Below are 13,085 nucleotides of genomic sequence, written 5' to 3'. Positions count from 1 at the left end.
CCCCAAGATCGCCCTCCAGTCAATCAATCAATGGTATTTATTAAGCACTTACTGTGTGCAGAGCCCTGTACTAAGTGCTTGGGAGAGTACAACAGAGTTAGTAGAACGTTCCCTGCCCACAAAGAGCTTACAGTTCAAAGGGAAGACTTCCTGAATGCTGTTGTCCTGTGTCTGGAAGGCAGAAACTGGTGAGTCTGTGTCTCTAGGGAGATTCCTCGGTGTCTCCCCTTCCTTGCAACTCATCTTGCAAGGACCAGGAAGGAACGGAATGGAGTCCGAAGGTTGGAAAGAACCACCAGAAGCCCATCATTCCACTCTCCCGTGGTGGTTGGGTTTCCATAGGGAAATGGGAAGGGCCTGGGGGGGTGGGGTGGGGAGCAATGGGGTTTGTTGACCAATGGAGTAGCTTGTCATGATAGTAGAGAAGTAACATGGCCTAATGGATAGAGCAGAGGCCTGGGAATCAGAAGGACCTTGGTTCTAATCCCAGCTCTGCCACTTGTCTGCTGTGTGAAATTGGGCAAGTCACTTCACTTCTCTGTGCCTCAGTTACCTCATCTGTAAAATGGGGATTAAGACTGAGAGCCCTATGAGGAACGGGGACTGTGTCCAACCCAATTAGCTTGTACCTACCACAACACTTAGGTTGGTGTCTGGTGCATAGTAAGGGCTTGACAATACCATAATTATTCATTATTATACCTTGAATTGGTAAAGCATCTATTTTTTTTGGAAAGCAGCTGCCCAGCACATCTCCATGATCGGCAGGAGCAATTATTGTTATCTCTGTTTTATGGATGAGGAAACTGAGGCTCAGAGAGGTCAAGTGACTTGCCCAAGGTCACACATCAGGTCACAGTGGGAGAGGCAGGACCAGAACCCAGCTTTCTGGCCTCCCAGAACTTGGGCTTTTTCCACTAGGCCTGTGAGGGCAAGGGCTCCAGGAGAAGTGGGAAGAACTGGGTGGGGAGCTGTGGTGGGGGGGCACATTGGACCAGTGAGCTCCCTGACTTTTAGTCACTGAATCCCCGGTCCTGGCTTTGGGGCTTTAATCAGGGTTGACAGTTAGGAAGTAAGGTGGACGTGGTGCCAAGGAGCTCTCATATAGGCATGCAAAACAGAAACTTGTCATCATAGGCTTTAAAGCATTCCATCACCTTGCCCGCTCCTACATCACCTTGCTACTCTCCTACTACAACCCAGCCAGCACACTTCACTTCTTCATTCATTTAATCGTATTTACTGAGTGCTTACTGTGTGCAAAACACTACACTAAGTGCTTGGGAGAATAAGATATAATAATAAAACGCCACATTCCTTGCCCACAATGAGCTTATAGTTTGCTAACCTCGCTCTACCTCAGTCTCATCTTTTCGGCCGCCGACCTCTCACCCACGTCCTGCCTCTGGTCTAGAACACACTGCCCACTAACATCTGAAAGACAATTACTCTTCCCTCCTTCAAAGCCTTATTGAAGGCAAATGTCTCCAAGAGGCCTTCCCTGACTATACCCTCCTTTCCTCTTTTCCCATTCCCTCCTACATCGGTCTCACTGGCTCCCTTTATTCATCCCCCCTCCCAGCCCTAAAGCATTTATATACACATCTGTAATTTAATTTATTTATATCAATGTTGGTCTCCCCCTCTAGATTGTAAGCTCATTGTGGGCAGGAGAAGTGTCTGTTATACTGTTATATTATGAGAAGCAGCATGGCTCAGTGGAAAGAGCCTGGTCTTGGGAGTCAGAGGTCATGAGTTCGAACCCCGGCTCTGCCACTTGTTAGCTGTGTGACTATGGGCAAGTCACTTAACTTCTCTGTGCCTCAGTTACCTCATCTGCAAAATGGGGATGAAGACTGTGAGCCTCACGTGGGACAACCTGATTACCCTGTATCTACCCCAGCGCTTAGAACAGTGGTCTGCACATAGTAAGCACTTAACAAATACCAAATACCAAATTATTATATTGTACTCTCCCAAGCGCTTTGTATAGTGCTCTGCACACAGTAAGTGCTCAATAAATATGATTCACAGACTACTGACTGACTGACAGTGGGTGGCCCCATCTCTGCATGCTGAGGGACAGCATCACATTTCCTCAGAGGTAGGGACTTGAAAGGGGGAAGAGAAAAGGTCAGCTTCACCCCACCTCCAGCTGCCTGGGCTGGCTCTGTACAGGAGATAGAGAACTAGAGGGTCTCTCTGGTAATCTGGGCTTTTTTCTGACTTACCTCAAAATGCTCATGGATCCACAAAGGATTTCTGCAGAATATCCATTTCAAAAATGGGATTTAATAATGTTGGTATTTGTATTTGTTAAGCGTTTACTATGTGCCGAGCACTGTTCTAAGCGCTGGGGTAGACATAGGGGATTTCTGCAAAGGAATGTCTCAGTCTCCCAAAGGATTGGATTTTTTAAAGCTCTCAAATCCTCATCATTCTCATCAAAAACCTGGACCCAGTTGAGGGTCTATTCCCAATTGAGAATCTGGAGGACTGATTCTCTGGAGACAACACTAATGCTAGGAAAAGTCCAGGAAAACCGTAGAAGAGGCAGACCAGCAGCTAGATGGATAGAGACCATAATAATGATAACAGAAGAACCATTAGAAAGGTTGCAGATTATGGCAGAGGACAGGACGTTCTGGAGAAAGTATATCCGTGGAGTCGCTAGGAATCTGAAACAACTTGACGGCACATAATAATAATAATAATAATAATAATAATAGTTGAGGTTGAGGAGAGGGTTGGTGGGGGTCAGCTTTTTCTCCAACAGGCAGTGGGCGGTGGCCCGAGGCTGAGGGGGAAAGGGGGCCATGAATGGGGACCTTCCCCTGCACTCTGGGAGTTACGTAGCTCAAGCTACATAAACACCCCTATCCTCCTATAGCATGGAGGGAGGGGGGTGCTCCCAGAGACCCCTTCCACAAGGGAAGCCCACCCCTCACAAGCCTGTGCAAACTGTTTCTTCTGACCTGGCGCTCCACTCAGACAGATGGACAGACAGATGGGAGCCACCTGAAGAACATGCCCCACTGTCACTATATTGCATTCTAGCCAAGACCCGCTCAATAGAGTGTTTACTATGTGCAGAGCACTATATTAAGAGCGTGGGAGAGTACAATCCACCAGAATTAGCAAACACATTTCCTGTCCCATAATGAGCTTATGGTCTAGAGGGGGAGACAGAGTGGAAACTCATGTTTTGGCAGGATGGAGCAAATTAACTAAAGCCCAAGACACCATCTGAAGACAGCAGGGACCATGGGCAATCTGGAAACTGATCCTCATCATGGCCAAACATTCCAAAAAACTTCCAAGTACCCGTAGTAATAATAATAATAATAATTATGGTACTTGTTAAGCACTTACTATTTGTCAAACACTGTTCTAAGCGCTGGGGTAAATACAAACTAATCAGGTTGGACACAGTCCCTGTCCCACATGGGGCTCACAGCCTTAATCCCCTTTTACAGATGAGGTACCTGAGGCCCGGAGAAGTTAAGTGACTTGCCCAAGGTCACCCAGCACCCGGCACGTGGCAGAGCGGATTAGAACACAGGTCCTTCTGACTCCCAGGCCTGCGCTCTATCCACTAAGCAACTCTGCTTCAGTGGGCAGCAAGAATGAAACAGTACACGCAATCATTGTGCCAATTCTCCTTGCTCTCCTGCACTACATCTATGCTTCTGGCTCTGCCACAAGCCATTTCTGTTGGTCTCTTTCTTTTGCAATCTACTATCAAACACATTTTCTGTCCTATTAAGAATACATCTGGGGCATGTGACTCTTTCACTTCAATCGCAGATGGAGACAGAAAAGGCAGCCGCAGTCACACACACTCCAATTCAGCTTCCTAAACAACTCCATCCAAACGGCTTTCCAAAATGACAACAGCAGAAGCTAAAAAAGGACTGCCTTTTTTTTTAACACTATTTGTTAATCACTTACTATGAGCCCGGCACTGTATTAAACCCTGGGGTAGATATAAAGCTTAGCAGGTTGGACACAGTCCCTGTCCTACATGGGCCTCACAGGCTTAATCCCTATTTTACAGATGAGGTAACAAACACAGAGAAGAGAAGTGACTTGCCCAAGATATTGCAGCAGACAAGTGGTGGAGCTAGGTTCAGAACCCACGTCCTTCTGTTTCTGCGGCCCATGCTCTAACCATTAGACAACACTGCTTCCACAGCTCAGTCTCAAGCGTGCCGAGTGAACCCACTCCCAAGGAACTGTGCCAGGCAGGGACTGTTCACTAGGAGGAATCTGACAGACGGTGTCTGCTGTCCGGGCATGCGGTGGGTGACATTTCCCACAGTCAGGAACATGAGTTTCCTGGCTGTGTCAGGGAGGGGATTTTCCCTTCCGCTTGGGTTTCAGCCAGGGGAAAAGGATGAATTTGCAAGTTCGCAATTGGGGCTGGGCAGCTGACAGGTAGGTAGGGTACACAGGGGGAAAGAAAATGCTTGGTGTGTCAGTGGAAGCGACTGAAAGGTGCTCCTCCCAACCCTGGAGGAAATGGGGCCCAATGCATTCTGTATCCTCTCCCCAGTCTTAATAATAATAATTGTGGTATTTGTTAAGTGCTTACTGTGTGCTAGGCACTGTACTTAGTGCTAGGATGGATACAAGCAAATTGGGTTTCTTCCTGGAACTCATTCATTCATTCAGTCACATTTACTGCGCGTTTACTGAGTGCAAAGCACTGTATTAAACACTTGGGAGTATACAATATAACAATAAACAGATACATTTCCCACCTGCAATGAGCTTACAGTTTCATTTTCAGTTTGGCCACTCTCTGGGATGTGCCTGCTGGGGGACAGGGCAGGAGCAGAGTGCTTCCACCTGCTACACCTGCCTTCTTCCTCCTGCTTTCTTCCTTCCTCCTTCTTCCCCCTCAAGACTGTAAACTCACTGTGGGCAGAGACTGTTATACTCTTAGATTGTCACTCTCCCAAGTGCATCCGCTAAGCGCTCAATAAATACAACTGACTCCTGTTCCCACTCTTTGTAAATCATGAGATTATGCACCTATCTTTCAATTATATATTGTAAATTATTTATATTCATGTCTGCCTCTCCCTCTAGGCTGTAAGCTCCTTATGGTTAGGCAACGTGTCTGCTCATTTTGTTGGACTGTACTCTCCCAAGTGCTTAGTTCAATGCTCTGCACATAGTAAGAACTCAATAAATACCACTGAATGGTTGATCTGCATCTGCCTTTCTCCCTGCTGGTGCATCGTAAGCTCCCCCAAGTGTTTGGTACAGTACTACACAGCCAGAAGAGGCTCGATAAACACCAATGATTGATCCATTGCTTGATTGACAATGAGAGATGGATAGGAGGGGTTAGTGGAATACAGATTTCTGCCTGCGTGGGGGAAGTGGAGGAAAGAATCAGGCCCACCCTGGTAGGCAATGGGATCTGAGGAAAAAAGGCCCCACTTGAGTTTCTTTGTTATCCGATCAACTGCATGATGGAGCTCTTCTGGCATTACACTCACCACCCAGTTGAATGCCAGAGGCCCAGTTGTAACTAAACTGTCCCCAAATTGGCTTCCCCTAGTTTCCAGGACTGCTAACTGCTTCAGGGGGTTCAAATAGTCTCCTGATCTTGGGTCACCCCAAGTTCAGGTGACTCATTTAAAAAACTATCTGGTTTGAACCAGGGGTCTTTCTCTGGGGTTTCTTCTACCTGGGCCGTCCTGTTCCCTTGAGTTTGTGTATCCTCATGCCGGTCGTTTGGGCACTGCCTGAACTTAGCTAGCCGGGTGGGGTGACTTATTCATGACTTTGGACTAAATATAGATCACAGCAAGAGCAGGTCAGGGAGGGCGAACATATCACCTTTGCCTCATCCGCGGGAACAAAGAGGCCATTGGAGACTTTTAAGTTACTCACTCACAACACCCTACCTCTAGCTTTACCCACCCTGACATTAGAGAAGCACTGTGGCCTAGTGGAAAGAGTATGGGCATAGGAGTCAGAAGGACCTGCGTTCTAATTCCGGCTCCACCACTTATCAGTCAGTCAGTCAGTTGGTCAAATGTATTTACTGAGCACTTACTGTTTGTAGAGCACTATACTAAGTGCTTGGGAGACTACAGTGTAACAATAAACAGACACAATCCCTGCTGTGCGACCTTGGGCAAGTCACTTAACTTCTCTTGGCCTCAGTTATCTCATCTGTAAAATGGGGATTCAGACAGGGACCCCAGCGCTTAGTACAGTGCCTGGCATGATAGTAAGCATTTAATAAATACCACTATAATTATAATAGCTATTATCATTGTTATTATTATTATTACTTTCCTGCCAGAGCCGTATACTTGGCCCAGCTTTTTCTTCAGGTCCAAGTGCTGAAACATAGCTTGTTTCTTGGGGTGTGAGTGCAATTACTTGAAAGTGACACACACAACCCACCCCCATTTTTAAAGGTCACGGAATAAGCCACAAACTAAGAGCTCAGATGAGAACAAACATTTTTCTCTTGCACACAAGCAAAAACTAACCATGCATGAGCTCCGGACACTTAGATAGCATGCGGAATCTACCCACTATCGCTGTCCTCTTCAGTCTAGGCTCTAGGCCAACAATTTTACACTTGAAACCTCAATTCCGTCGATAGCAATATTTATAAAAGCAAACACCAACGAATTATGCTGTCTCTCTCAGGGACAGTCTCCCAAGTTCGATCTGTTTCCCGATCTCCCCATCTAAAGATCCATGTGGTCTAGGAGCCCTCGGCATTCCCAAATTCCTTCCCCCCTCACTCCTATCCCAAGGCCTAAAAGTCTCACATAATTTCAATCAATCTATAAATCAATCGTATTTTTGAGGGCTTCCTCTGTGCAGAGCACTGTGCTAAGCACTTGGAAGAGTAAAATTAAAGAGAGATGGTAGATATGTTCCCTTCCCACCAAGAGCTTGCAGTCTAGAGTGAGAGATAGACATTAAAACATATTATGGATCTGGACTAAAGTGCTGTGGATGGGATGAATATCAAGTGCTTAAAGGGTACAGAGCCAAGTCCAAAGGTGACACAGAAGGGAGAAGAAGAAAAGGAAAGAAGGGCTTGTTTGCCCAATACCATCATGGGAAACTACTCTTCAGAGTGGATGGGGATTTAAAAAAAAATTACAGCATTTGTTAAGAGCTTATTATATGTCAAAAACTGTTTTAAGTACTAGGGTAGGTACAAGTTAATTAGTTTGGACACAGTTCCTGTCCCGCATGGGGCTCATTGTCTAAGTAGGAGGGAGAACAGTTGTTTAATCACCATTTTACAAGTGAGGAACTGAGGCAAGGAAAAGTTAAGTGACTTGTCCAAGGTCACATAGCAAGCAATGGGGAGAGCCAAAATTAGAGCCCAGTCCTCTGACTCCCAGACCCATTTTCTTTCCACTAGAACACACTGCTTCTCTTGGTGATGAATGCAAAGCCTCCAAATTAAATAGATGAAATAACTCATGTCATTTGGTGTGTTAATGAGCAGTACATGAGTATCATTTATCCCTATATACGTAGATCGAATATATGTGCAGCTGCTGACAGAATTAACCCATTGGAAATGAAAACCTTTTTGCAAACAATCAGAAAATTTGGTGTGATAAGATCCAATAGAGAGGGTCTGGCAGCTGTTTCACCCAAAACCCTGGTCAGGGCCCCAGGTATGATTAATGATTAATGATTAATCTACTTGTTTTGTTGTCTGTCTCCCCTTCTAGACTGTGAACCCACTGTTGGGTAGGGATTGTCTCTATCTGTTGCCGAATTGTATTTTCCAAGCACTTAGTACAGTGCTCTGCACACAGTAAGCACTCAGTAAATACAATTGAATGAATGAATTAATTCCAGCAGACACTTCAGCAGCCCAATCGCAGCATGGCCTAGTGGGAGTCAGAAGGACCTGGGTTCTATTCTAATCCTGGTTCTGCCACTTGTCTGCTCTATGAACTTGGGTAAGTGACTTCACTTCCCTGGGCCTCAGTTCCCTCATCCATAAAGCCCATTGTGGTAAGGGATTGTCTCTATTTGCTGCTGAATTGTACTTTCCAAGGGCTTAGTACAGTGCTCTGCACACAGAAAGTGCTCAGTAAATATGACAATGAATAAAATGGGGATTAAAGACTGTGAGCCCCATGTGGGACAGGGACTGTGTCCAACTTGATTAGCTTGTATCTACCTCAGGGCTTAGAATGGTGCTTGACACAGAGTAAGCACAAAACAAATGCCATTATTATGATTATGATTATTAATAAGAGGGCAAGAAGAAACCACCGGTCCACCTAGGGAGAAGCGGGGCAATCGGAGGGGGCCTTACCTCCATCCTGGGAATTCATGATGTTCAGGGCAAACAGCATCGCATTGGAGAAGGTGGTGGCCTCTTCCTTGCTCGCAAAGTTCAGTCCGTACACCTGCCGGGCATCGCGCCACTGGTGGAATGTAGGTGTTGCTTGATTGTACTTCAGCCCTTTCACGATTGAATAATTAATTACTACCTGTAATCGAAGTTGGAGAAATACGTGTAAATAAATTAAATGTAAGCAAATCTCTCTGCCTGTGTGGCTAGAGGGAGCAGGACTTGGGTAAAGCTCACTATCCTCTTGCTTGACTGAAGGAGAGTGCGGGGCGGGAAGAGGGCAGAGATGGTGTCAGTCAAAAATGCTGACCTTCCCAAGGGCAGAAGTTTGGAGAATGGCTGCCTTGCGGGATGGTCCCAAGAGTAGGATGGACCAGGGAACTTTCCCTGGGCCCTTGCACTTGGATTGGCTCCTTTTATTCCCCACCCCTCCCTCAACCCAATATCTCTTAGGTACATATCCGTAATTCATTTATTAACATTAATGTCTGTCTCTCCCTCTAGAATGAAGGTCATTGTTGACAGGGAAGGCATCTACCAACTCTGCAAAACTGTAGTCTCCCAGGCATTTAGTACAGTGCTCTGCACACAGTAAGAGCTCAAGAAATATGATTGATCGGTTGACTGCATCTTAGGGAGTCCCACACCCCCCAGGCAAATGGCAGAGGTGAGGGCCCATATCAGTTACCAGAACCGATGTCTCCAAGGTCCTGCTCGGGGGTGAGAGGACGAGGTGGTGATTTGAAGATAGAATCACTATTACTGTTAAACACTCTCCCAACCCTTGACCCTCTTGCCTCAAGCCTCTTCCTCACCCCTCACTACTCCAGTGATGGCTGTACTGCCACATATTTCATTTTCCTCCCATTAACTCAACCCAGGATGTTGGGGGACTCAGAAAATGCCCAGACCCCCTCTTTACTCGTTGGTTTAGGACTCCCAGACTGCTGTTGGCCTCCTTCCTCTTCATCAGCATGGCACCAGCACAGACCTGGAACTCAGAGCACCTGGCTCCTACAGTGAGGTAACTGAGGTACAAATAATGAAGTGACTTTTTCCTCTTATGGTATTTGTTAAGCACTTACTATGTTTCAGGCACTGTACTAAGCGCTGGGATAGAAACAACCTAATCCAGTTGGACACAGCCCATTTCTCATATGGGGCTCACAGTTTTTCATCCTCATTCTACAGATGAGGTAACTGAGGCACAGAGATGTTAAATGACTTGGCCAAGGTCACACAGAAGGCAATTGGCAGAGCTGGGATTAGAATTCAAGTCCTTCTAACTCCCAGGCCCTTTCTTTACCTATTAGACTACACTGCTTCTCAAGATAAGTGGGAGAGCCAGGAATAGAACCTAGGTCTCTTTATAATAATAATAATAAAAATGATGATAATAATAACAGTATTTGTTGAGCATTTTCTATGTACTGTACTAAACACTTGGATAGATACAAGATAATTAGGTTAGTCATAGCCCTTGTCCACATTTTACTGTTTAGGATACTGAGGCCCAGAGAAGTTAAGTGACCAGCCAAAGGACATACATCAGGCAAGTGGCAGGGTTGGAATTAGAACTAGGTTGACTCCTAGGCCCATGTTTTTTCCACTAGTCCACAAGGCTTCTCAAGAAGCAGAGAAAAAAGAGGGAGAGGAAGAAAAGGAAGAAGAAGAAAAAGAAGGATAAGAAGAGGAAGAGAAGGAGGAAGAGAAGGAATGAGGAGGAAGAGGAAAAAGAAGAAGAAAGAAGAAAAGGAAGAAAGAAGAAGAAGAAGGAAGAAGACACAGATGAAAACGGAAACGAAGATGATGAAGAGAGAAGGGGAAAATAAGAAATAGAATGCTTGCCTGCAAACATTTTTTTAGTGAGCAGGGTTCACACCTTGATTTTTATTTCTTATTTCTTCAGGCAGAGTCCCTCATGAACTAAAACACCATGAGGCATACCCACCCAGCATGGTCTACAGGGAAGAGTACAGGCATAGGAGATGGGGGTCTGGGTTCTAATCCCAGCTCTGCCAATTCCTTGTTGTGCAATTTGGGGCAAGTTGCTTAACTTTTCTGTGCCTCAATTCTCCTGTCCTCTCTTCTACTTAGACCGTGAGTCCCATGTAGACATGTACTATGTCCAAACTAATTAACCAGTATCCATCATCAGTCACATTTATTGAGTGCTTACTGTATGCAGAGAACTGTACTACCCCAGCGCTTAGTACGGTGTTTGACATATAGTAAGAGCATAATAAATTATGTCGATTAGACTGTAAGCCCATCAAAGGGCAGGGACTGTCTCTGTTACCGATTTGTACATTCCAAGCGCCTAGTACAGTGCTCTGCACATAGTAAGTGCTCAATAAATACTATTGAATGAACGAATGAATAATAAATACCATAAAAACACAAAACATATACACAAAAATTCACCTCTCTGGAAGAAAAAGCCACCAGACAATGAAAGTAAAGGAGTTGGGGGTCAGGGGAGAAGGACAGAACCAGATATTTTCACGTCATTCTGATAAAGAGGAGCCGAGCTGCAGCCTGCCTCAGGCAGAGTGGTGGGAAGTGGTTCAGAGGCAGCAGAAGACCAAGTCTTGAGGGCAGGGGCAGTGCCAGGGGCAGTCACTAATGTCATGGCTGGGCACAGTCCCTCTGTCCTCCCCGCCTGGAGCCCCCCTTCAGCAGGGCTCGAGGGGCCGGGGGAGGTGTGTCGTTCCCATCATTCCCATCAGGCTCTGGGGAACATCCCCCTCCACCCGCACCTTTCCTCAAACCCATCTGGCTCTTACTGCCCTCTCACTCTCCTCATTTATAATACAATCCAACAGGGTTGATAGATATGTTTCCTGCCCACAATGACCTAGAGCTTTCAGTCTAGGAAGCATCCCCATATATTCCACATGCCATATTGACATGGAGGTACCACCAGAGGCTCAATCACAGGCAAAGACAAATCTTAGTTTTCTGTAGGAAATAGGTCTGAGGTCTTCCCTGAGAGGCAGGAACAAATGAGGTCATGACATTCACCTGTTGGTCTTGTAGTTTCACGCCAACCACTCGGAAGGTGTTACTGGCAGTGTTGTGGTAGATGTTGATCCTGCTGAATCCCTGCTGTCCGGGTTTAATTGGCACCCATTTTTTACTGGTGTCATCGTACACCATTACTGAAGCCCGGGCTTGGCAAATACTCTGTTCACTGTGGGACAAAAAGAATATAGCAATAAATACAATTTGCTGCCATGTAGAATTATCATTATTGTTCCTGTTATCATTATTATTATACTTGTAAAGTGCTTACTATACACCAAGCACTGTTCTGAGTGCTGGGGTAGATACGAGTTAATCAGGTTGGACACAGTCCCTATCCCACATGGGGCTCACAGTCTTTAAGTAGAGGGAGCAAGGTAGAACAAGGTAAAAGCAATATTACAGGTCAAGGTTTTAGCAGTAACTTTGAAAACCACCTCTGTTTTGGACTGCTGTTTGAGAAGACCTGTTAACTGGTTTCAGAAATTTCCTTAGTGTCTCCAGGGGAAAGGTGGGCTGGTACAAATCAGTACTTATTTGCAAGGCTGTGTTAACTGAGATTGCATAATAATGACAATTCTTCTTATGGTAGCTATTAGGCGCTCACTAGGTGTTCAATACTATGTTACCTGCTGGGGTAGATAATCAGATTGCTACATTTTATGCAGCATCACTCTCTGAGGTAAGGCATGCAGGGTAAGGGACTTGTCCAAGCTCACACAGAAGACCAGTGACAGAAGTAGAATAATAATAATAACAATAATGGTATTTGTTAAGCACTTACTATGTGTCAAGCACTGTTCTAAGCGCTGGGGGAGATACAAGGTAATCACGTTGTCCCACATAGGGTTCAAGGTCTTAATTCCCATTTAACAGATGAGGTAACTGAGGTACACAGAAGTGAAGTGACTTGTCCAAAGTCACATAGCTGATAAGTGGCAGAGATACGACCTCTGACTCCCAAGCCCGTGCTCTTTCCACTAAGAGCTGCTTCTCCATAATAATACTAATAATAATCACTGTGGTATTTGTCAAGCACTTATTATGTGCCAGGCACTGTACTAAGCACTGGAGTGAATATAAGCAAATCAGGTTGGACAGTCTCCATCCCGTATGAGGCTCAGAGTCTTTATCCCCATTTTACAGATGAGGTAACTGAGGCCCAGAGAAGTTAAGTGACTTGCCCAAGGCCACACAGCAGACAAGTGGCAGAGCTGGGATCAGAACTCATGTTGCCTGACTTCTAGTCCTATGCGTTTTCCACTAGACCATATTTCCTCCCTGCAGTGTTATCACAGAACGGCAGGCAGCATGGAGAAGAAGGAGGGGGAGGTCACAGAGGGGCAGCATACAGAAGAAAGGGTGGGGACGGCGAGAACAATCCTCACTTAAGGCCACAGGTTCTCAAGTTAAGGAAGTAAAAGGCTCAGCCTGTACCCTGGAGGGGCCCATTTCCTTCTACTGCTCTTGAGACTTTGAATATTTGTCTACAGATTCACTCTAATAATAATAATAATGGTATTTGTCAAGCACTTACTATATGCCAGGCACTGAACTAAGCATTGGGGTGTATACCAGAAAACTGTGCTGAACACACTCTCTGTTCACATGGGGCTCACAGTCTTGATCCCCATTTTACAGATAGACTGTAAGCTTGTTACAGCCAGGGAATGTGACAGCTAATTCGGTTGTA

At 45.6% G+C, this 13,085-nt stretch overlaps 1 protein-coding gene across 3 annotated transcripts in view; it reads right to left on the bottom strand.

Moving 5' to 3' along the window:
- EVL (Enah/Vasp-like) overlaps positions 1 to 13,085 on the bottom strand; it is a 162,272-nt gene that overhangs the window by 43,968 nt on the left and 105,219 nt on the right. For all 3 annotated transcript variants that reach the window (XM_029070418.2, XM_029070426.2, XM_029070429.2), the window contains 2 exons: positions 11,393 to 11,561; positions 8,330 to 8,507 (listed from right to left, as the gene is read on the bottom strand). In XM_029070418.2, coding sequence (XP_028926251.1) covers positions 8,330 to 8,507; positions 11,393 to 11,561 — 347 coding nt within the window. The remainder of the gene's footprint in view (positions 1 to 8,329; positions 8,508 to 11,392; positions 11,562 to 13,085) is intronic.

The sequence above is a fragment of the Ornithorhynchus anatinus genome, chromosome 1, assembly GCF_004115215.2.
Source record: "Ornithorhynchus anatinus isolate Pmale09 chromosome 1, mOrnAna1.pri.v4, whole genome shotgun sequence".
Classification (NCBI taxonomy): Eukaryota; Metazoa; Chordata; class Mammalia; order Monotremata; family Ornithorhynchidae; genus Ornithorhynchus; species Ornithorhynchus anatinus.
Note: the sequence above shows the minus strand (reverse complement) of the source record. Positions and strands in the feature narration are given on the sequence as shown.